This window comes from Erythrolamprus reginae, chromosome 3, assembly GCF_031021105.1.
Source record: "Erythrolamprus reginae isolate rEryReg1 chromosome 3, rEryReg1.hap1, whole genome shotgun sequence".
Lineage (NCBI taxonomy): Eukaryota > Metazoa > Chordata > Lepidosauria > Squamata > Dipsadidae > Erythrolamprus > Erythrolamprus reginae.
Window position 1 is genome coordinate 929856 of NC_091952.1, and position 24891 is coordinate 954746.

At 49.1% G+C, this 24891-nt stretch overlaps 1 protein-coding gene across 2 annotated transcripts; it reads left to right on the forward strand.

The window, feature by feature from the left end:
* The first annotated feature begins 554 nt into the window (after positions 1-554).
* On the forward strand, positions 555-22986 carry NEURL2 (neuralized E3 ubiquitin protein ligase 2). Of its 2 annotated transcripts, none has more exons than XM_070744317.1 (2): positions 555-1313; positions 22779-22965. In XM_070744317.1, the coding sequence occupies exons 1-2, from the start codon at positions 645-647 to the stop codon at positions 22869-22871; spliced, it is 762 nt and encodes a 253-aa protein (XP_070600418.1). In that variant the 5' UTR covers positions 555-644; the 3' UTR covers positions 22872-22965. The 2 variants fall into 2 exon arrangements, with proteins under 2 accessions (XP_070600418.1, XP_070600417.1); XM_070744316.1 differs by having other exon boundaries at positions 562-1326; positions 22779-22986.
* The last annotated feature ends 1905 nt before the right edge of the window (positions 22987-24891 follow it).

Here is a 24891-nt window from a genome sequence, read left to right on the forward strand (position 1 = left end):
AGGGGGGGGGGGTTGTCTGGCAGGAGAAGCCCGGCTCCTACACCCGGGTTCAGACGTTTATCTCGGGCGCCCGGCTCCAGATAGTGTGAGGGGCAGTCGGGCCGGGTCCTAGCGGACCCAAGAGGGGCCAGCAGTCGACCCTCGGAAGAGCTGCTCCCGATGCCCGGGCTAGGCGGGGTTCCAACGTTCGGGCTGCTTTCGGGGGTCGGTTGCTGGCCCACTTTGGCGGGCGGCAGTTGCCCATCTGGACAGGCGGGGCGGGAGTTGTCTCGTGCGGAGGGGGGCTGCTGAGGTGGGACGGGGACGTGTGGTCGCCCCCAAGTGCTAGCGGAGTCTGGCGCAACAATGCTACTACACCTGGGCAGGTAGCGAAATCACGCGCGGACACGCAGGTGCGCCCAGGTACAGTAACAGAATTGCGCCGGACTCCGACAGCACTCAGAGCCCCGGGGGCGAGCACACGCCACCCTCCCACCTTCGCAGCCCCCTTCTGGTCCCGTAATCCCCCTCCCGGGAGCGCCGGGCGCTAGGACCCGTCCCGGCCGCCCCTCTCCCTATTTGGAGCCGGGCGTCCCGGATGGAGGGCGCCCGCCCCCTGGCCGCCCCCTTGAAATAGCCCCGGCCGGTTCCCTGGGGATCCCGCCATGTCGTCCCCGCGCCCGGCTCCCACGCGCTTCCACGAGGTCCACGGGGCGCACGTGCGTCTGGACGCCTCGGGCACGCGGGCCACGCGGGTGGAGAGCTTCGCGCACGGGCTGTGCTTCAGCCACCGGCCGCTGGAGCCCGGGCAGCTGTTCCTGGTGGAGATCGAGGAGAAGGAGGCCGGCTGGTGCGGCCACCTGCGCGTGGGGCTGACCGCCCACGACCCCCGCCGCCTGCCCGCCGTGCCCGAGTACTCGCTGCCCGACCTGGTCGGCCTGGGCGCCAGCTGGGTCTTCGCCGTCACCCGCAGCCACAACCGCGCCGGGGGGGAAGAGGCGGCGGCGAGCGGGCGGCGGGGCCTCCCCCCGGGCGGCCCCCACCTGCTCATCGACCACGCCCGCATCCCGCGCGACAAGCTGGTGGGCCGGAGCCGCCCGGGCCGCTTCAGCCACTTGCTGGACGAGCTCTACCGGGCCAACGTGCTGCCGCCCACGGCGCGCAAGAGCCGCATCGGGGTGCTGTTCACGCTGCAGCCCGACGGGACGGCCCACCTGCACACGGTCATCAACGGGGAAGACATGGGCGCCGTGGCCAGGGGGCTGCCCGGCTCGCGGCCCCTCTACGCCGTGGTCGACGTCTTCGCCACCACCAAGAGCGTCCGCCTCGTCCAGGTGGAGTACGGCTGTACGTATTGGCCCCGCTGCCCCCTCCCCCGCCCCGAGAACCCCCCCCCCAACCGCCCCCCCCCCATGGAGCTCCTGGTGGGCTCCAAGTAGGAAAGGCCGGAAGGGTCCAGCTTGGGCTGCTGGACTCCAGGTGGACTACAAGGCCCTGAAGGGCTGCAAAAAAAAAAAAAAGACTACCACACCGTGGGCGTGGCTTATTTGTGGGTGTGGCTTGTCATGTGACCAGGTGGGAGTGGCTTAAAGGTCATGTGAAAGGTGGGCAACTTGAGGTCATTCATGTCAAGGGTTAGAGCAGGAATAGGCCAAGTGGGCTCTTCTATGACTTGTGGACTTCAACTCCCAGAATTCCTGGGCCAATCATGCTAGATCAGGAATTCTGGGAGTTGAAGTCTACATGTCATAAAGGAGCCACCTTGGCCTACACCTGGGTGAGGATTAGGGTCCCTGGCGACTCCTTGCGTCAAAGAGATGCAATTTCCCTCTCTATTTACTATTATTTATTTAATTTATTTATTTGTTTGTTTTGTCCAATACACAATAATACACAATGAAAGATATAGAGGATATAGACGAGTAGAATGTATCAAAGAGAGTATAGAAGAGAAATACAGTATAGGAGTAAAATATAAGAGATAAAAGAGAAAGAAGTGATAGGTGAGATAGAAGAGGTAGAACAGAAGATATAGGAGATATAGGAGAGACTATAGGACAGGGGACGGAAGGCACGATGGTGCGCTTATGCAGGCCCCTTACTGACCTCTTAGGAACCTGGTGAGGTCAACCGTGGACAGTCTAAGGGTAAAGTGTTGGGGGTTAGGGGTTGACACAATGGAGTCCGGTAATGAATTCCACAGCTTGACGACTCGATTGCTAAAGTCATTTTTTACAGTCAAGTTTGGTGCGGTTAATATTGAGCTTGAATCTGTTGTGTGCTCTTGTGTTGTTGTGGTTGAAGCTGAAGTAGTCGCTGACAGGCAGGACATTACAGCATATGGTCTTGTGGGCAATACTTAGATCATGTCGTAGTTCTAAGCTTTCTAGGCCCAGGATTGTTAGTCTATTTTCGTAGGGTCTTCTGTTTCGAGTGGAGGAGTGAAGGGCTCTTCTGGTGAAGTATCTCTGGACATTTTCAAGGGTGTTCATGTCTGAGATGCGATATGGGTTCCAAACGGATGAGCTGTATTCGAGGATGGGTCTGGCGAAAGTTTTGTAAGCTCTGGTGAGTAGTGTGAGATTGCTTGGGCAAAAGCTGACTACACTTAGAGCCTTCTTGGTGATGTTGTTGCAGGGGGCTTTGGCAGTTCGGTCATTTGATATTCGTATTCCGAGGTCTTTTACTGAGTGGTGGTTGTCTGTGAGATTTTGCCTGTTTAGTTTATATTTGAAGTTCTGATTCTTTTTACCGATGTGGAGAACAGAGCATTTGTTGGTTGAGATTTGGAGCTGCCAGGTGTTAGAGCAATCAGAGAGAGAGTCTAGGTCTTTTTGGAGAACAGCTGTGTTATCGGTGGTGTTGAAGAGTTTAGAGTTTACTGAACAACCAAAATATACTCTTTAATCCTATGTAGATATGCCATAGGTGTACATACATATTACACACAAGGGCACACAAAAATATACATTACCTGCTATGTAAATTGTATGTGTATACACACACACGCCCAGCTGTTCTAAAATTATACACATTCACCCTCACTTTCTGCGATAGGAAAAACATCCCCAGAGCCCAGAAGGGGGAAAAAAGAATGACGGGGAGGGAGGACCACTAACCCCTGGGACCAGTGGAGCCTTCAGAAGATGCAGGTGCTCCGTCATCACTGGAGGCTTTTAAGGGACTGGACAGCCCCTTGGCTGGAATGTTATCGGGCCCTGATGGGGCACATGGAGCCATGGCGGAGGGCCCGTGAGGCCTTGCCCTCTGGCAGCCCCATGCGCATGCCAGCACTAGCCAGCTGATGTTCAGCCTTGGGGAAGGCTGTTTCTCCCTCTGGACGCTGCCCTGAAGTCCTGACGGGCGAAAGGCCACATAATGAGCAAACCAGAAGTTTGGAAAACAGATGTCCAGTCTGCCTGTTGTGCTCTTTTTTTGCCCCTTGGAGCCTTCAGAGAAGCTTCCTTGCAGGCTCCAGAGTGTGAAAAACAGCCCGACGGACCAATCCGGAGTCCCTTTCTCTGAACTTCCGGTTTGCCCATTTTTTCCACCATCCCAGGCTTCAGTGAGGCCTATGCGCATACGCAGAGGAGTGTACGGTGTGTCTGCGCATGTGTGTGGGAGGGGATGGGTGTGGGCCCATGCGTGAGTGCTACCCCGTACATACGCACTCTTTTGGCACATAAAGAAAGACTCGCCCTCCCTCTTACGGGGTCTCCTGCTTGAGAGCTGCACTCGAAGACCCTCAAAGTTCCTTCCGCCTCTCTTATTCCGAGGGAGCCCAGCGGGGAGCAGGGGGGGCCCTCAAGGTTGGGTGGCAACTGCCCATTGGTAGCGGCCACCCAATTGTGCAATTTGCACGCGACCAGTGCCAGTCCTTCGGGCACCCCCATCTTTTTTCTTTAATTTTGGGAACTTCTTGCTGTCTATGCAGACACAGAAGCAAAACCTCGCATGGAGACGCTCAGGCGCGCAAGAGTTTGGTCATTGTTGGCTTCCCTACGTGCGCGGAAGCAAAAATTCTCTGAAATCTCACACACGTACATTCTCTCGCAAGATCTCAGTGCATTTTTGCTGCCTGCGCATGTGAGGAAGCAAAATCACGCTGGGGACAGCGCACACGAGACGCCCCATGCGGTGCGCACAGCGCAACGGCAGCAGCAGGTGAGAGGAACCTGGGATGAATTTTGGGAGGGAGAATCCAGCCACCACGGGGCGTTTTTCCTCTCTGGGTGCCCTGTTCATCCTGGAGGAAGGAAACCTGGTTTAATTCAATTATTTTTATTTTATTTTATTATTTTATATTTGTATTTGTATTTAATAATAATAATAATAATATAATAATAATAATAATAATAATTATTATTATTATTATTATTATTTATTAGATTTGTATGCCGCCTCTCTCCAAAGACTCAGGGCGGCTCACAACAATAATAAAAGACAACATAACAATGGAACAAATCTAATATTAAAAGAGAGAAGACATATATATTGTATATTGTATATTTATATTGTATTAAATCCCAAAGGATTTAATTTTTTTGATATATAAACCACCCAACTCCTACCAGATTCTGGGCAACATACAACATTTTAAGAACAATGTGATAACAGTTCAAAACCTCCCAATAAATCATTCATATCCACAGCCGGAGCTGGTTGGGGTAGCTCATCGGCGCCAAGCCAGGTTTTCACAGCCTTTCGGGAAGCCAGGAAGGTGGAGATAGTGCAGATCTCCAGGGGAAGTTGGTTCCAGAGAGCCGGAGCCACCACAGAGCAGGCCCTGCCGTGGGGTTTCTCAAACTCATGCTGGGAACAGGAAGCCAAAGGGTTTGGGTGGCCATGTTGTAACTCTGTGGAGAGGAGCTGTCATTGATATTCGCACACAGACCACAACCACCCACCCACAACAGAAGCAGGAAGTTCTTTGCTCATCAGGCAACTTGGAGTAAAGCTGCACCTCCCACGCCAGAGATGAGTGACAGTCCTGAAGGACTTTGATGGGAAGATTGCCAGGGCAGCTCTGGCCCGGGAGTTTCTGGAGGGCTGAAAGGGGATTAGCATGGGATACTAGGGAGATTACCCTGGCCCCACAACTGAGGGTCAGTGTCAGCGCCCCCAATAGCACCTGAGAAATGGCCTGCCAATCAGACCACCTTCTGACATCTTGCAGATTAACACACGTACGATGATGGAAGGTTTTATGGATCCCAAAGTGGCCGTGAACCACAAAGATTTTGTGGCACAATGACTACGGTTTAATCTTTAAGGAGCCACAGGTCTCTGGGACGTTTGTGCTGCAAAAACACGAATGTAGCTTTACCATATCACCACAGGGCCTAGGACCACCTCTGCCCAATTCTGGAAAGATTCGGGACCCCCCCCTGAAAGCACAACAAGCAGTAAAATGGGTGAATGTGCCGAGATGGACAGGCCAACCATGGACTTGCGAGGCTGGAGAGACTCAGAGTATTTCGAAGTACGGCATAGACGGGGCCAGTGGATCGAGCATAGAAAGACAAAAATGGAAAGAAAGGGCTAAAATAGAAGCATAATATGCAAATATGTACATAGCAACGTATGAGTATTTTAGCTATTGTAACAACATATTAATATAGTTTGTTCAAATATATAAAATGTGATGAAGCTCAAAAGAAGAAGATGCAATGATGGAACAATGCAGAATCACTTACTATATTTATTGTTTTATTGTTTTTATAAAAAGACTGAAAATTATCATCATCATCATCATCATCATCATTATCATGATCATTTATTAGATTTGCCATTAATAAATTCTATTTTTTTTAAAAAAAACAGTAATGCAGCTTTCACCCCACGGACATTATTAGAGTTGAAGGGGACGTGGCAGGTCATCGTTTTAAAAACAGAGTTAGAATACAAAGATCAGTGAATGAATGAGTAAATAGAAACCTAAACCAAAAGGGCTTAAGTGTCCTGGGGTTGGTTGGTTGGTTGGTTGGTTGGTTGGTTTCTTTCTTTCTTTCTTTCTTTCTTTCTTTCTTTCTTTCTTTCTTTCTTTCTTTCTTTCTTTCGTTCTTCCTTCCTTCCTTCCTTCCTTCCTTCCTTCATTCATTCATTCATTTATTGGCTTTGTATGCCGCCCCTCTCCGCAGACTCACCTGCCTGTCTGAGAGAAGCCCACCAGGATGGGGGAGGGGGCAGCCACAATGGCGATCTGGACAGGTGGGGGGGGTCTCGTGCAGAAGGGTGAGGGGTGCTCCCTCCCTGTGGCTCTGAGTGCTGGCAGAGACTAGCACAATTATGTTACCGCACCTGGGCAGGTAACAAAATCTCAAGCGGACATGCAGTGACGTCCATGGCAGTGGAGTCCAGTGCAATTCTGCTACTGCACTTGGAGCGACCGGTGCTGGCCTGCTTGCTTCTTGTAGGCTTCTGCCGCTTGCGCGAGGGCTTTCTTGGTGTCCTCCCATCCTTTTCTCATCGTCTCCATCCACTGAGTCAGGGGCATGGAAGTGGCGGCCTCCGTAGACAGCTCAGGCCCAGAAACAAATCCCATGCTGCAGTGAACAGCGTAGTTGTCGTTCCTTCTGCAAAAGGCAACAGCTCCGCCCAATTTTCTTGCTGGCAACGGATGTTTTGTTCAATTGTGGTGTTTGTATGTTCCACGGCCCCGTTTTTCTGAGATTATTTACGGGGCCGCCTTCTGCCTCATGTATCCTAGCGGCTGGTCAGGTCCCACAGAGTTCCCTGGGCCAAACAATGTCACCTGGGGAAGAGCCTTCTCTGTGGTGACCCCAGCCCTCTGGAATCAGCTCCCTCCAGGGATTCGTACTGCCCCCACTCTCATCGCCTTTTGCAAGAGTCTCAGGACTCGCCTCTGCTGGCAGGCCTGGGGCCGTTGAGCGTTAGGCCATCTTCGGTCAACGACTGGAATGTATATGGGAGGAATGCGGAGGGCTGTTTTAATGATCAGATTGTGAGTTTAGTTTTCTGACATATTCTATTATTGTATTTATTTTTGTTGTGAGAGAAAGGCAGCACAGAAGTCTAATTAAGAAATAATAAGTGAATCGTGGATGAAAAGCCAAGCGGAGTCCCTGGGTGGATCCAAGGGCTCTCATGCCTCGGCCGGAGAGGACTCTTTGCGGCACACTACACAGGCGGTAGATGCGCTTGATGTTTCCTGGCCGACGGAAGACCGGAGCAAGCGATGAGATGGAAGACAAGTCGGTGACTGTCTGGTTCATGTCTGGTGACCCCTCCCCCTCTCTGTGGCTCCTCTCTGCCCTCTTTCTAGAGTCTCAACATCTTTTCTATGTTGTGACCAAAACTGGACACAGTATAGTCTCACTGAGGTCTTCTACTTCATGTAATCTTGAATCTATCCCTCTGTTGAGGCCTTGCGTCTTACTGCATTCTCCCCCCACCCCAAAGCCATTTCCCCTTCAGAAAAGCCCGTCCAATATCTTCCCTTGGACGTTCACTGGCCATGGAGTTTATTTATTTATGTATTAGTATGTAATTAGTATTTATTTGTGCATTATGTGTTTATCACTGCAACCTTTATGCCGCAGACTCTGGGCAGCTAACAGTAATGTGAAACAATAAAAAAAGCAATGTAAAACAATAAAAGCAATTATAAAACCCTTAATTTAAAACATACATCCATTCGGCAATATAAAAACACCAATAAAGCCATAAAGCCATAAAAAACCATCCACCCATACGGCCACCATAAGCCATTCAAGGGCTCCAGTCCTGCCAGGAAATATACTGCACAAAAGAATAAAGAGACCACTCAGAGATCTGAATGAATGAAATGCTCTCCTTGAATATTTTGCTCTGTACAAAGTTGAATGTGCACCACAGCAGGTGAAATTGATGGTCAATCAGTGTCGCTTCCTAAGTGGACAATTTGATTTCACAGAAGTTTGATTTACTTGGAGTTATATTGTGTTGTTTAAGAGTTCCCTTTAGTTTTTTGAGCAGTGTATAAATCCAATAAATAAATAAACAAATAAATAACAAAAGCCAGGTCTTTATGGGCTTCTGGAAAGCCAGGAGGGTGGGGAGTTGTGACCTTGGGGAGCGGTGGGGCTGGAGGCCTGTCACCCCTGCCCGTGACCCAGCTCCTTAGAAAAGAAAGACCCTCGGTTCCATTGGTGTGAAAGGTCCAGTCTACTTTTACTAAAGACCACGTGGTTACAGTAAAGCTAAGCCAGAACTAAAATCCATGCGTGAAGGTTCCCTGGTTCACTTTCTCTTCCCCCCTTGTTATCCATCTGTTGTCCAGTTTATTTATTTCATTTGTTTGTTTTGTCCAGTACGTATTGGTGGTATACAAAGATATAACAATGTTTATGTACATGATACTAGTAAGAGAGAAACATTAGGACAGGGGACGGGAGGCACGCTGGGGCACTTATGCACGGCCCTCACTGACCTCTGAGGAATTGGGAGAGGTCAACAGTGGACAATCTAAGGGTAAAGTTTTTTGGGTTATGTGATGATACTACAGAGCCAGGTAGTGAGTTCCAGGCATCAACTGCTCGGTTACTAAAGTCGTATTTCTTGCAGTCGAGTTTGGAGCGGTTTACATTAGGTTTGCATCTGTTGTGTGCTCGTGTGTTGCTGTGGTTGAAGCTGAAGTGGTCATTTGCAGGAAGGACGTTGTAGCAGATGATTTTATGGGCTGTGCTTAGATCATGTTTAAGACAACGTAGTTCTAAGCTTTCTAAACCTAGGATTGTGAGTCTAGCTGCATAGGGGATTCGGTTGTAAATACCTAGTTACATTCTAAGGGTTTGTTTTGGTAACGTCCCTTTGCTGTCCGGCCAAGTGGAGAGCCTGTTGCTTCCCCTCTCAGGCCTCTGGCTTTGGAGCGGTGAGTCAAGGTCTCAGGGTGGCATGACGCATGGTTTCAGTCCCCCCCTCCCCCCAGTTCGCTCCAGCACAGCAATTCCCTCCCCCCTCCCATATCTTATGGCCAGCTTGCCTCTAATAGAGGGCGGCTGAAGCTCAAGATGACCACTGAGGAGTCCAGGCTCCAGGGTCACTCAGTGTCAGGCCTGTCTCCCTTCAACACTCAAGGAAGAAAAGCTCCCACTGCCCACTCCATTGATTTAGAGACCAGGAACTTCATTTAGTTATACTGGGGAAGAGCAATTCCCTTGTCTTGAATCTGTGACTTGTTTTCAACTTGTTTTTTGGCCTCTGGGTCCAAAAATACCCACAGGTTTTGTCCATGGCATCAACTTTTTAAGCTACAGGATACTCACAAAAGTCATACAAATTGTGCATAAAAGGGAAAGTAAAAAGTTATCAAATATACTGACTGCAAAGAATAATTTTATTCATACAAAGGCTGAAATAGTTACTACAAGTTAAATTGTGTTCATACAAACAGTTGTTTGTTTTATTGAAGGGTAATTATAGAGATGAAGGTAAAACTTTTGGCTTATAGCTTTTTCTGGAGTGTGGACATCTATGGACCTTCTCACTTGATGCTCCAGCAATAGTCAGCCACCCGATGTGCATCCCAGCTGCCTTGATCCCATGACTCCGTGACCTTCCAATCTTGGTGGAATCGCTCACCCTGCCCATCACTGACTGCACCAAGATTTTCCAGGAAGTTACCAAGAAGGCCGTGTCAAAAATGCAATTGGATGCTCGTGTTGCCTAATTATATATGCAAGGAGTAGAGGAAAAATGTGACGTGGCAGGAGAAAACTAATGAGAGTTTTGAAACCAGCCTGCCTAATTAACTATAAAAAAGCTCAAAAATCAAACTCAACAGAAATTGTGTCACAAATTGTTCCCCAATTATATTTAATTATATTTATTATATTTGTTTTTATATTTCTATGCTGCTGAACTCCCTGGGGACTCTCTTACTTTGACTGTGCTTGAACGGACAGTAGTGAAAGCGAGGCCGGATCGGATCCCAAAGGTGCTGAAGTCACAGGTGGAAAGCAGGGAGGGAACCTCTTGCCTGCTGCTACTGGTGCGCTGTGCTCACGTGCGCATCCCCAGCTCATGCGCAGGCAGCAACAATGTGCTGAAACCTTGTGAGAGGACGCACCCGTGTGTGAGATTTTGATGGTTTTTTTGCTTCCACACAAAAATTGCCGAAATCTCCAGTGTGCAAGCCCCCCCTTCACAAGGTTTTTCTTTTGCTCATGCGCAGGAAGCAAAAAGTACCAAAAATGAAAGAAAATGATTTTTAAATGATAAATGGTGGGTTTTTGGCTTTAGTTTTAATCATTGGATTTGTACAGCATTATTTAGTGTTGTTGTGAATAAATTATTCTTATTCTTATTCTTTTAAAAAGATGGCAGCACCCGAAGGACTAGCAGTTGCACACAAATTGTACAATCTGGCGACGGCTACTCGTGTACAGTTGCCTATTGCAGTGTTTTTCAACTGGTGTGCCGCGGCACACTAGTGTGCCGCGAGACATGGTCAGGTGTGCCGCGAGGCGGTTCCCCCCCCCACTATTGCCCCGCCGCCGCCACTATTGGCACCCTCCCACGGGAGGCCGGCAAAGGTTGCTTTGAAAGTCGTCCCCCTCGCGCCCATGGCTTCTCGTCGCTTCCCCAAAGCACCGTCGCTTCCCCGAAAGCGCGTGGGGGGGGGCGGGGAGGCGCCGGCAGCAGAAGGGAAGGGAGCCGCGGCCGCCCCTGCCTCCCCACGGTGCCTCCGGCCCCCTCGGCCTTTCGGCGCTGCCCCCCGCCCGCCCCCTCTCCTCCTCCGCTGTCTCCTGCCTTTCGGCGTGGCTCCTCCCGCACCCGGAACGCAGGAGACAAAAAATGGCCCAACTCTCGTTCTCTCTCCGTTCTCAGCGGAGGCCAGCAAAGGTGATATTCAATGTCGGGAGCGCGCGGGCGGTTGCGCGCGCTCCCTACCCCCCTGCTAGCCGCTCGGAATATTCAAAATAAGAAAAACCTTCGCCGGTGAAGGCTTTTCTTATTTTGAATATTCCGAGCGGCTAGCAGGGGGGTAGGGAGCACGCGCAACTGCCCGCGCGCTCCCGACATTGAATATCACCTTCGCTGGCCTCCGCTGAGAAGAACGGAGAGAGAACGAAAGTGAGTGACAGCAACAGACAGCAAGATAGAGAGAAAGTGAGAAAGAGAGAGAGAGAAAGGGGGGAGAGAAAGAGATAGCAAGAGAGAGAACAAGAGAGAGAAAGAGTGTGAGAAAGAAAACAAGAGAGAGAGAGAAAGCAAGAGAGAGAGAGAAAACAAGAGAGAAAGTGAGAAAAAGAGAGAAAGAGGGAGGGAGAGAGAAAGAGAGAGAGAGAAAGAACAAGAGAGAGAGAAAGAAAATAAGAGAGAACAAGAGAGAGAGAGAAAATAAGAGAAAAAGAGATAGCAAGAGAGAGAGAAAGCAAGAGAGACAGATAGGGAGAGGAAAGGAGAGAGAAATTAGAACAAAAAGGGGAGAAAAAAGGAGAAATGATTGAGGCAGAGAATGAGAGGAGAGAGAAACAAAAGAGAGAGAGAGGGGGGATTCTTGAAGCATATGGTAAAAAGCACCCAAATAATAAGAAATGCCCCCCAGCCCACACCTCTTTTTGAAAAGAATAAAAGAGAAAAAACCCCAGCCCTCAACTGGTTTTGGAAATGGTTCCAGTGTGTATACACACACACACATAAGGGGGGGGAGAGAGATAGGGATGGAAAAAGAGGAGAAGTGAGAGGGAAAAGGAATGAGGGAAAAAGGGAGGAAGAGAGAGAAATGACAAACATGAGAGAGAAAAGGGGGAAAGACAGGAGAAGTACCCAGAAATGAGATATAAATTTGAGTAGGGATGATTGATGATTGACTGTATTTATAAGGGGATGTTACATGGGATTGTATATACAAGGGGGTTATGTATGTATGTATGTATGTATGTATGTATGTATGTATGTATGTATGTATGTATGTATGTATTTATTTATTTATTTATTTATTTATTTAATTAATTTGTGTCATTTTGGTTGGTGGTGTGCCCCAGGATTTTGTAAATGTAAAAAATGTGCCGCGGCTCCAAAAAGGTTGAAAATCACTGGCCTATTGCACAGGTAGCAACCCAACCCTGGATTGAAGGTGACCCAGAATCCCTCGTCCCAGGGCGGGTCCAGCACTGAGGGTCCATCAACGTCCAGTAGGATGGTGCGGGAAAGCTCCTCTCCAGTTACTTCTCCCACCTGGAGTCTCAGAGCGGAGGTGCAAACCTCCGTTTCATTTCTCATGAGACGACACCAGCTCTCTTCCCATCCCAAATACCTGAGACCCCCCCCCCCCCGTCCCTGTTGCTATGGCAGCCGATATCAAGCATGCGGAAGAAACACAGCCTGTCAAGGACGAGCTCAATCCCAGGTGACATTCCATTATGTTACCATATGAGGTAGAAGAAGGAGGCAAGCTTGTTAAACAGTAATAAATGCTGAGTCATAGGGTGTCCACTGCAACCTGATTGGTCCAGAGCATTATAAAATGCAAAGCAACGTTACTATGATTGTTAGCTGTTGGCTGTTTATGTTGAGTTTTGGTGGTGGGAATATTGTTAGTTATCTGGCTGGAGCAGTTTTGAGTGTGAGTTGATTATTGTGTTAGAGCTGCAGTGTTGATATGGAGAAACCTGAGTTGGCTGAGTATTTACATGCAAGTGAGCTTTGCTGCCTATTGATAAAGCAAAGTTTGACCAAGACAGAAGATATTTTGCTTGCACTGAAGAGTAAAAGTATTTACTACTGTTTTTCTACAAAAGTGTCTTCATTATTTCTCTGCAATGGTTCTGAATTTGCCACACATTAAATTCTGGTATCTTGTCCAGTCCTGCTGCGTAGCTCTGTATATCTGGACACAGCTGACCACAGGAAGTTTTATTTATCTTATTTATTTGTTTTGTCACATACGTATTGGTGTACACAAAGACACAGTATTTATATACATGGTACTAGTAAGAGGGAAACATTAGGACAGGGGACGGAAGGCACACTGGTGCACTTATGCACGGCCCTTACTGACCTCTGAGGAATTGGGAGTGGTCAACAGTGGACAGTCTAAGAAGGGTCAAGTTTTGGGGGTCAGGTGATGATACTACAGAGTCTAGTAGTGAGTTGTGTGCATCAACTACCCGGTCCTTCCTCCTGAGGCCTGTGGATGAGCCGCCTGACACAGGCTGTTGCTTCGAGGGACTTAGGAGCAGAGGGAGAAAGAGAGAGGTGTCTTCATGCACTTTGCTATTTCAATGGTTATTTTTATTTATTCATTTATTTTGCCAAGTACCTCTTGGTAGTATACATCTCATGTATATAAACACGAGATGGGCACTAATAATAGAGAAACATGAGGACAGGGACGGTAGGCACAATGGTGCACTTATGCACAGCCCTGACCTGACTGATGGACAAAACAATAATTAGAAAGGAGGGAACCAGGTTTCTCTCTAATTGCCTGGTGTCTCTCAAAACTCAGTGACTCACTTGTGTTTCATTTTCCCACTTGGGAGCAATTGCTGCAGAACCACTCAGGTCCCACAGAAGAGCAGGGAGGGGTTGGCCTCCCTTCAAGTGCAGGTGACAGGCAGGAGCAGCAGGGCCTGGTCACTCCTCTTCCTCATAAGAACCCAAGAGGAGCCCTGTTAAATCAGGCCAAAGCCCAGCAGGTCCAGCATTCTGTGTCCCAGAGTGACCCCCAATTGTCCATGGGGATGTTGAGCAGAAACAGAAGGCAAGACCCTCCCTTTCAATGGACCCCCAACAAATGGGACTCAAGGGAAGATAGATAGATAGATAGATAGATAGATAGGTAGGTAGGTAGGTAGGTAGATAGATAGATAGATAGATAGATGATTGATAGATAGATGATAGATGATAGATGATAGATAGATGATCGATCGATCGATCGATCGATCGATAGATAGATAGATGAGAGAGAGAGAGAGAGAGAGAGAGAGAGAGATAAGAACACAAGAAGGGCCCTGCTGAATCAGGCCAAAGCCCATCGAGTCCAGCATTCTGTGTCCCAGAGTGGCCCCCCAATTGTCCATGGGGATCTTGAGCAGAAAGAGAAGGCCAGACCCTCTCTTTCCCTGGACCCCCAAACAAATGGTACTCAGGGGAACCCTGCCTGCCTCAACCAACATAGAGGCAGCACTTGGACATCTGTTTCAGTAACCATCTATGATACACTTGGCATCCATGAATCTGTCTCATCCTGCCTTGAAGCTCTCCAGGCTGACAGCTGTCACAACCTCTTCTGGAAGGGAATCCCATCAACCAAGAACCCTCTGGGTGAAGAAGAAATATCTCCCTTGATTCGTCTTCCCATGTTGCAGGACGTGAACCATCACAGAGACCTTTGGAAAGGACTTCAGAGGCCTCCGAGTGACCCCTTGCCTGAGCTGGAGACCGACATCCTATCAGGCAAAGGCTTGTGCTGTGATGCCGCACCCACAACCTTTAAGTGGCAGCTGTTCCACCAATGATTTGTGCTCACAGACAGGAAGTTCCTCCTGAGTTCCAGGTGGCTTCCCTCCTTGGCTAGTTTCTGTTCTGTCTGGGTTCCCCCAGACTTCAACACCAACTGGAAAAAGCAGCCAGACACGCTGGTAAAAGCAAAAGCACTTTATAGTTTGAAAAATAAACACAGAGAAAAACCTGTTCTTCCCAACAGGCAGGCTATGAGACTTCACAGCAGAGTCCTGATGGCCAGACAATACAGCAGACTTCTTGCTGGCACACCCACCACTGTAGAGAATAAGACCCACACCTTTTCCCCCCAAGGTTTCAGTATTCAAAGTCACAAACCAGAATTCCAAGACGCCAAAGATCACAGCCAGGTCCCAGGACTCCCAAAGATAATACTCCACAAGTCAGGAAGGGTGGGTCTGCCTTTCCAGCCTTTCCAGAGAGCACCACACCCAAACCCAGCTGTTGCCTCTTTAGTGCTGAAAGTACCTGGCTAATTGTCCCCTTCGTTGTGTTGCTCTTCTCTGCCGGAGATCTATGATTGCTTGTGCATTTTCATCTGAGGAATCCAGGCTGCTTGCTGGGGAGAGCTCCCTCTCGGGGGACTCTGGCTGTCCTCCCTCTCCCTCAGCCTGAGATTCCTCCTCCCTGTCTGCCTGAACCTCCTGTTCCTCATCCTCCCCCTCTGAGCAGGAAGCCGGCAGAGGATCAGCCGTTCCCTGAGGGGCCTCAGACGGAATCACAACAGTTTCCATCCATCGTTTCTTGCCTGGTCTCCTTTGGTGCTGTGGAAAATAGTTTGGACACTCCCCCCACCCCAAATATAAGAAACGGGGTCAAATTATTTTCCAATGCACCCGATAAAAAGCAATGGATGGAAATTAATCAAGGAGAAATCCAGCCTATAATTTCCTGATGGATCAATGAATCTGTGGGACGGAAGTTGCCTCCAGACGTTTGCTTGTTTGCTATGCTGCCTTTCTCCGCAGACTCAGGGCGGCTCACAACAAAAATAAATACAATAATACAATAGGTAAGAAATCTACACTTAAAAATCTGATCTAAACCCCCAGTTCATTAAAACAATTGTCCACATTCATCCCGTATACATTCCAATCCTTGGCCGGAGCTAGGCCTAACACTCAACGGCCCCAAGCCTGCCAGCAAAGGTGAGTTTTTAGAGCCTCACAGGAGGCTAGGAAGGTGTGGGCAGTACGAATCTCTGGAGGGAGCTGGTTTTAGAGGGCCGGGGCCGCCACCGAGAAGTCTCTTCCTCTAGGTCCCTCCAGGTGACATTGTGGTAGCTCCATCATTGGAGGCCTTCAAAAAGAGACTGGGCATCCACTTGTCTGAAATGGTATATAAGGTCTCCTGCCTGAGCAGGGGGTTAGACTAGAAGACCTCCAAGGTCCCTTCCAGCTCTGATATCCTGTCATTCTGTTATCCCCAGAGTTCGCCGGAAAGATTTTGAGCACAAGTGAAATGATCGAAACATTTGAATATGTGAAAAGGTTAAATAAGGTTCAGGAGTGTTCTGTCTGGGTCCCCCCAGATGCCAACACCAACTAAAAAGAGTATCCAGACACACTGGTAAAAAGCAAAGGCAGTTTATACATTTGAAAGCAAACACAGGTAACAAAAACTGTTCTTACAGACAGGAACGTTATGAAGCTTCACAGAGGTTTCATGACGGCCAGGCAATAAAACAGGATTCTTGCTGGCAAAAACAACACTGGAGGTAATAAAACCCACGCCTCCCCCAAGTCTTCAGCCTTCGAAGCCACAAGCCAGGTTCAGAGACGCCAAGAATCGAAGCAAGGTCACAGGACTCCCAATTGATAACTCTCCACAATACAGGAAGGGCGGGCCTGCCTTTTCAACCCTGCTGAGGAGAACCACACCCAAACCCAGCTGTTACCAATTCAGGGATGGAAATACCTTGCTAATTGGCCCCTTCTTTGGGCTGCCCGTCTCTGCCTCATATCTATGATAGCCTGGGCATCTTCATCTAATGAATCCAGGCTACTCGCTGGGGAGAGCCCCCCCCCCATGGGGTCTCAGGCTGCTCTCCCTCCTCCTCTTCCTCTTCTGCCTGGTCCTCCCCCTCTTGTTCATCGTCCTTCCCCTCTGAGCATGGATCCGGCAGAGTTCCAGCTGTTCCCTGAGGAGCCTCAGGCTGAATCACAACAAGGAGGGAAATGTTTTTAATAGGAAAATGAACCCAAGAACAAGGGGGCACAATGTGAGGTCAGTTGGGGGAAAGATCAGAAGCAAGGTGAGAAAATATTATTTCACTGAAAGAGTTGTAGATGCTTGGAACAAACTTCCAGCAGATGTGGTTGGTAAATCCACAGGAACTGAATTTAAACACGCCTGGGATAAACATACAGTGGTACCTGTACCTAAGAACGCCTCTACTTCGGAAGGTTTCTAGATAAGAACTGAGTGTTCAAGACTTTTTTTTCTCTTCTAAAGAACCATTTTCCACTTACAAACCCGTGTCTCTGAAACTGTAACCAGAACAGGCGGGGAGAAGCCTCCATGGGGCCTCTCTAGGAATCTCCTTGGAGGAAACAGGGCCGGAAAAGGTGGGGAGAAGCCTCCGTGGGGCCTCTCTAGGAATCTCCTTGGAGGAAACAGGGCTGGAAAAGGCGGGGAGAAGCCTCTGTGGGGCCTCTCTAGGAATCTCCTTAGAGGAAACGGGGCCGGAAAAGTCAGGGAGAAGTCTCTGTTGGGCCTCTCTAGGAATCTCCTGGGAGGAAACAGGGCCGGAAAAGGCAGGGAGAAGCCTCTGTGGGGCCTCTCTAGGAATCTCCTTGGAGGAAACAGGGCCGGAAAAGGTGGGGAGAAGCCTCCGTGGGGCCTCTCTAGGAATCTCCTTGGAGGAAACAGGGCCGGAAAAGGTAGGGAGAAGCCTCCGTGGGGCCTCTCTAGGAATCTCCTTGGAGGAAACAGGGCCAGAAAAGGTGGGGAGAAGCCTCCGTGGGGCTTCTCTAGGAATCTCCTTGGAGGAAACAGGGCTGGAAAAGGCGGGGAGAAGCCTCTGTGGGGCCTCTCTAGGAATCTCCTGGGAGGAAACAGGGCCGGAAAAGGCAGGGAGAAGCCTCTGTGGGGCCTCTCTAGGAATCTCCTTGGAGGAAACAGGGCTGGAAAAGGCAGGGAGAAGCCTCCGTGGGGCCTCTCTAGGAATCTCCTTGGAGGAAACAGGGCCGGAAAAGGCAGGGAGAAGCCTCCGTGGGGCCTCTCTAGGAATCTCCTTGGAGGAAACAGGCCTGGAAAAGTCAGGGAGAAGTCTCTGTTGGGCCTCTCTAGGAATCTCCTTGGAGGAAACAGGGCTGGAAAAGGCAGGGAGAAGTCTCTGTTGGGCCTCTCTAGGAATCTCCTTGGAGGAAACAGGGCTGGAAAAGGCAGGGAGAAGTCTCTGTTGGGCCTCTCTAGGAATCTCCTGGGAGGAAATAGGGCCTCCACCCTCCCTGTGGTTTCCCCAGTCACCTGCATTATTTGCTTCTACATTGATTCCTATGGGAAAAATGGCTTCTTCTTACAAACGTTTCTACTTGAGAACCTGGTCACAGAATGAATGAAGTTCGTAAGTAGAGGGACCCCTGTATATCCACCCTAGGATAAAATACAGGAGATAGTGCAAGGGCAGACGAGGTGGACCACGAGGTCTTTTTCTGCCGTCTGTGTTTCTGTGTTTCGAAATATGCCACATGCTCTTTGTAGCCGTTGCAAGACAGAATCCAGACAAACCATCCGGGAGATTTTCTGAGGGACAGAGCTTCAGGGGAAGTGTCCCACCAGGGCATCTGGCGTTGGCTCTTCATCCCAGGCGCCACAATCCTCTTTGATGTTGCTGTTATAATTAACAAAATTATTTTTGGAGATTATTCCTGAGGGAGGAGGCTGCACAGGATAAACAGGACGAACTCAACAGCTGCGGGGAATTTTTTTCAATATCCAGGAGGATTTCTGGAAGGGGGGGGGCTGATTTCATTCCAGGACTTGCCAGGAACCCAGTTCAAGAGGAAGGGAAGGAGACCTCGATTGCTCACTCAGAATAGAGCTGGTGGAGACCCTGGAGGTCTTCTAGTCCAACCCCCTGCTCAGCCAGGAGCAATCCTATGCAATTTCAGACAAGTGGCTTCTTCAAAACCCTCAGTGATGGAGCAGCCACATCCTCTGGTGGCAAGCAGTTCCACTGGTCAATTGTCCTCCTCAGGAAGTTTCTCCTTAATTCCAGGTTGCTTCTCTCCTTGCTTGGTTTCTATCCATTGTTTCTTCCGCCTTCTGGTGCTTTGGGGAAGAGCCTGACTCCCTCTTCTCTGTGGCGGCCCCTCAGCAATAGCATTTAGCATTTGGACTCTCTCTAAGCGGTGTAGAGAATTCGCCTCTTGCCCCCCACAATCTGGGTCCTCATTTGACCCCCCTCGGAAGGACGGAAGGCTGGAGCCGGTGGTGAGATTTGAACTGGTGAACTACAGCCAGCACTCGGCAGAAGCAGCTGCGCCACTATGGGTCATTTCATGCTTCCTGTCCCTCCTGGTCCTTCTTATCTCTCCTCTGGCCCCACCCAATGCTTGAAAGGTCTTTAAACCTCTTGGTTGCTTTTCGCATTTTCTCCCCCAAAAGCTCAGCATCTATTTTGTGGCAGGGTGGTCAAGGCTACAGGCAGGACTCTTATAAAACGGAACTAATATCTCCCATGATTTTGACCCTATCCCTCCCTTTATTGGTTTGCTGCTGCTGTTGTTGTTGTTGTTGTTGTTGCTATTATTATTATTATTATTATTATTATTATTATTATTATTATTATTATTTAGATTTGTATGCTGCCCTTCCACAAAGACTTGGTTATATAACCCAGGATTGTGTTAGCCCTTTTGGCTACTGCTGCACCCTGTTCGCTCCTGTTCAACTTGGTCTTCTAGTCCAACTCTTTGCTCAAGCAGGAGATCTGATGCCTTTCCAGACAATTGGAGAAGGGCGGCATATAACTCCAATAGATAGATAGATAGATAGATAGATAGATAGATAGATAGATAGATAGATAGATAGATAGATAGATAGATAGATAGATAGATAATTGGCTGTCCACTCTCGCCAGGCAATCCCTCTGTCCAGGAGCAGCTTTCACTCTGCAACGTGGATGTCTTTCTCTCACCGGGGGAGGGGTAAGACCCTGGGACCCCCAAGAGGACCCCTGCAACACTGGCCCTGTAGGAAGGGGGGGAAGGAGGGGGGGAGGCAGAGGAGACCCCCAAGGCTGCATTTGTGCTTCTGAGTTTTAGGCAGAGCCCAGTCTTCTCGTCCAACCCCTCCTCAAGCAGGAGGGCTTATACCAGTCTGGACAAATGACCGTCCAATTGCCCCTTGAAGGTCTGAAGTGTTGGAGCTCTCACAACCTCCTCAGGCAACTTCTGTTCCACTGGTCCCGGGGTAGGCAAAGGTGGCTCTTCTATGACATGTGGATTTCAACTCCCAGAATTCCTGAGCTAGCACGATTGGCTCAAGGAGTTGAAGTTCATAAGTCATAGAAGAGCCACCTTTGCCTAACCCTGCACTGGTCGATTGCTCTCATCATTAGAAAAGTCCCTCCTTATTTCCAGGTTGAATCTCTCCTTGGTCAGCTTCCATCCATTGTTCCTTGTCTGGCCTCCTGGTGCTTTAGAAGACAGACTGACCCCCTCGTCTCTGTGGCAGCCCCTCAAATATTGGATGACTGCTCTCCTGTCTCCCCTGGTCCTTCTCTTTGCTAGACCAGCCAGGCCCAGTTCCTGCAATTGCTCTTTGTATGTTTTAGATTCCAGTCCCTTAAATCATCCTGGTTGCTCTCTTCTGCACTTTCTCCAGAGTTTCAATGCCTTTTCTGTAGTGTGGTGACCAAAACTGAATGCAGGACTCTAGGTGTGGTCTAACTAGGGTTGGTATTAGTACCTCTCTGGCCCTAGATTGTATCCCTCTGTTAATGCAACTCAGGATCGTATTGGCCTTTTTGGCTGCCACTGCAGATTGCTGGCTCCTGTTTAGTTGGTTGTACACCAAGACTCCAAGACCCCTCTCGCAGCGGCTGCTGTTGAGGGTGGTTCCACCCAGTTTATGTGTGTGTCTTCTCACATTCAGGGCCCTTCTTTTTTGTGGCAGCCCCTCAGATATTGGAAGTCTGCTCCCATGTCACCCCTGAGCATGCGGAGTTCCCTTGACCATCACACATGTGAGATAAGATCGTTAATTATTTCAATACTCACAATACTGGGACAAATCTGATTCACAAGTCAAAGGTTCATTGAGAGAGAGAAAGTATTTGCGAAGGTGGCCTCCAAGTCTCTTCCCAAGTTGGATTGAGTACAAAAGCACATTTTACAATCTATACATTTTATACTTTCTGCACAATACACACCACGCCTAATCATCCTGTCCCACAACCGGTGATGGGCTACCAAAATCTTTACTACCACACTGTGGGCGTGGCCTATGCATCTTCTTTCAACCTCTTTCAGTGCAAATTGGGGGCTCTGGGGTGGGGCTCCGTTTTCCCTGCCCCACTGCCTTCCCCCCTGTCTGGGCAGTAGCCACAAGCCCTTTATTTAGAACATAGAATCGGATTTTCTGTGTGATTCCATATTCTAAAAGGTCAGCATGACAATTCTCTCCATAATCACAGCTGTCTTATCTTGTCCAGTGGTAGTTTCGGCCCTGGGTGTCTTTCTTATCTCCCTGCATTATAGACTGACCACGGGCGCTCCAGTCATCTTGGATTGTTCCAGGAGGAATTATCTCCAGTCACTCTACTTTGTGTTACTCAATACATCCTGGGTTAGTTTATAAAAGAGTATTGTAGCTTATCTTTATATATAAACGTATATGTATAAATGTAAATACAGTATACGTACATACATACATACATACATACATACATACATACATACATACGTACGTACTTGTTAGTAATTAACTATCCTTTATAAAAGAGTAACTCATCATTTTAAAGCCAGGATGGCGCAGTGATTAGAGGGCAGCCCTGTAAGCTCCTTCAGCTAATTGCTAGCTGTAGTTCAGCAGTTCAAATCTCACCACCGGCTCTAGGTTAACTCAGCCTTCCTTCCTTCCCAGGTGGGTCAAATGAGGACCCAGATTGTTGGGGGCAAGAGGCGGATTCTGTAAACCACTTAGAGAGGGCTGGGAAAGCATTAGGAAGCAGTAGATAAGTGTAGGGGCTCTTCCTATTCCTTCCTTCCTTCCTTCCCAGATGGGTCCAATGAGGACCCAGATTGTTGGGGGCAAGAGACTGACTCTCTGTAAACTGCTTAGAGAGGGCTGTAAATGCATTAAGAAGCAGTAGATAAATCTTAAATGCTATTGCTATTTGCTATTGCTATCATTTTTCTCCTTCATAACTTAATTCTCTTTGTTGCTCTTCTCTGCACTTGGTCTAGAGCAATGTTGGTGAAACCTTTTTCCCTCGGGTGCCGAAAGAGCATGTGCATGTGCTGTCGTGCCTGGGTGAGTGCCCACACCCATAATTCAATGCGTGCAGAGGGCAAAAACAGCTTCTATTGCCTCCTGGAGGCCTCCTGGAGGCTGGAAACGGCCTCTTTCCCAACTCCTAGTGGGCCAAGTAGGCTCGTGTTTCACCCTCCCAGGGCTCCGAAGGCTTCCCAGGAACTGGGGGAGGGTAAAACCCCCTCCTCTCCGTGGCAACCCCTCAAATTTCTGTGTACTGCTGTCATGTCCACCCAGCTAGGCTGTCCATGCCCAGTTCCAGCAACCTCTCTCTCTTCATGTATCTTGGTTTCCAGTCCCCTTCTCGTTCTGGTTGCTCTTCTCTCTACTTTCTCCAGAGTTTCAGTGTCCATTTTGTAGTGGGGTGACCAAAATTGAACGCAGCACTCCAGGTGTGGTCTGACGAGGGCACAAGATTATGCAATCTCTTCCTTGCTGACCAAACAGCCGAGGAGGAGGAGGGGAAAGAAATGATGATACCTGGGCCCAGAACTTCGCATGTGCCATAAACTTAGCAGAATGGGGAAGAGTCTGGGATTACAAATTAGCACTAGCCACACCATACAAGGAAAATATGTTTCTATATGTATAAAATGTTCTACCGTTGGCACCTCCCCCCAGCCCCATTAAATAAAATATACCCCACAATCTCACCAGTCTGCTGGAAGTGCAAGAGGGAGATGGGAACCTCTGGCCATTAATGGTGGACTTGCCCAGTCCAGAGAGGAATTAAGCTGCACAAAGGACCCACTGGTGTTGGTCTCACCCTCATTTCTAAAGCTGGTTTGAGAGAACCTGCCTCTCCGCACACTCACCCTCCCCCCCTCTCTCCCCCTCCCTCCCAGTGCCCTCCCTGCAGACCCTCTGCCGTGCGGCCATCCAGAAGCACATCAGCCACCGCCTGGACATTGACTGGCTGGACCTGCCTCCGCTGCTGAAGGACCTCTGCAAGTACGAGTGAAGCACCTGGCCGGGCACACCTGCCTCACCTGCCTGACGGGTCTTTCTGGATGGGCCTGGTTGTGCAAACGCCTGGGAAGACGCAGCCGATTCTGCTCCTGTTTCTGCCGGGGGAACCAGGGCAGCCTTTGATGCCCCAGGAGCAGCCCCGAAGGTGCTACGAGGGCAGCGCCCCCTTGTGGTCAGCGTGAATGTTTCATGCATATAAATCTGAACTGGATGGGTGTGGGCAGTCCCAGGTTTTCAATAAAATCGGTGTCAGGGCAAGGCTATTGTTCTGGCTGTGAGGATATTTCTGTAGCCCCTCAAGAGTTTGGTACCCAAGTGTTCTGTCCTGATGATGAGCCCACCAAGAAATAGGTCCACACATATAGAGTGGACTGTAATTGCACAGCAGCCGGCCAGTAATTAGCCCCAAATTAAAACTCAAACACAAAAGTTTCAAAATGAACAAGAGTCTATTTACAAAGACATTTGTTGAACTGCCCAAGCACAAAACTAAACAATGTCTTTCAACTTGCCAAAAAATCCAGGCATGAGGCCAAGTTGATAAGATAAAATCCCACACAGTTGCTTCTCAGCCAAAGTCTATTTACAAGAAATTAACCCTATAAATGTCCAGTACTTTTAGTCAGGCAAAAACACTCTTCACAGGCTCTTCTCCTCCGGAGGCAGAAACCTTGGCTTCTTGCAAAGAGCCCCTCCCAACCCCTCCCCTGGGAGTGCAGACTATGCACAGCTGAGCTCACTTCCTCTTTCTGAGCTTCCTTAACTGCTCTGGCCACCCCTGCACCCTTCTCACCCGTACATGCAAATCCCCAGTTGGGGGTGGGGGTGGGGTTTCTATAGCCTCTGTAGGCTCCTCACACTCAGACTCTCCATCAGGCTGTTAATCAAAGTCCTGGGCAAAAAGCCCAAACTCCCCAAATACTTTTTCTTTGGTCCAGTCTCTAATTAACATGACTCATGTTGATTGATAGGAAGCCTGAAGACACAACTTTCAGTTTCTTAATTTGTAAAATCACAGAAATAGTTCAAAAGCACAATCCAATTGTCCATCTCTCATATTCGAACATTGACTTCCTCAGCCATTTGTCACGAGACTCACCCTTAAGTAGCCAAAAGTCCTGGCCACGTGTTCTAGAGAGCTATTCGGGCAGAGCCCTCTTCCTTCCCAGCCACTCCTGTCTTGTGACAACCCTGCGCACTCTGGCATCGAGAAGGGGCTCCTCCTCTCAAATCACTCATGGGCTACAGGCTCTGGTTGGCTTTCAGCCTCTGAACCCACATCCTCTCCGACCTCCTTGCTATCAGACTCGGGTGTCAAGTACGCTGGCCAAGGATACCAGCCCCCACCCGTCTCTCAATCCTCGGAATCCGTGATCAGCTGAGCAGGAGGTGGAGGGGCCACCACACACAGTTTCTCTAAGTCACCAGGGAAGACTCTGGCTGGACTCACCCTGGCAGGCTGGGACCAGGTGTGGCTTGGCACAAAGAAAAAGGCAGAGTCCAGGTGCTTCCTCTTAAGTCACACCTTTATTCAGTGCTCAACAAAGGTAGGCTCCTCCATAAGGCTGGCAGAACCACGATGCAATTTTAAACAAGCACACATGAAACAAAGAAATGTTAAAAAGTTTTGATATTTATGTAGTTACTTAAACCATAAGAACATAAGAAGAACCATGCTGAATCAGGCCAAAGCCCATCGAGTCCAGCACGCACAAACCAAGCACATACACTATCTGAAAGTAACCAAAATATATTTTTCCCCCCAGGGCATATCACAACTTTTGTGCACCCATAATATTTGGCAATTGAAAGCTGAAAAACTTGACACGCCCTAAATAGGTTTATTGATTACCTAAGAGGAACATTGTTTACAGGAGTTAAGCCGGGGTGCGCAGTGGTTAGAGTGCAGCACTGCAAGCTTGAGGAAGGTTTGGGCTGGGGGAGGGGGCGGAGGTCACTTCAGGCCACCTGACCACCAGAGCAGAGACC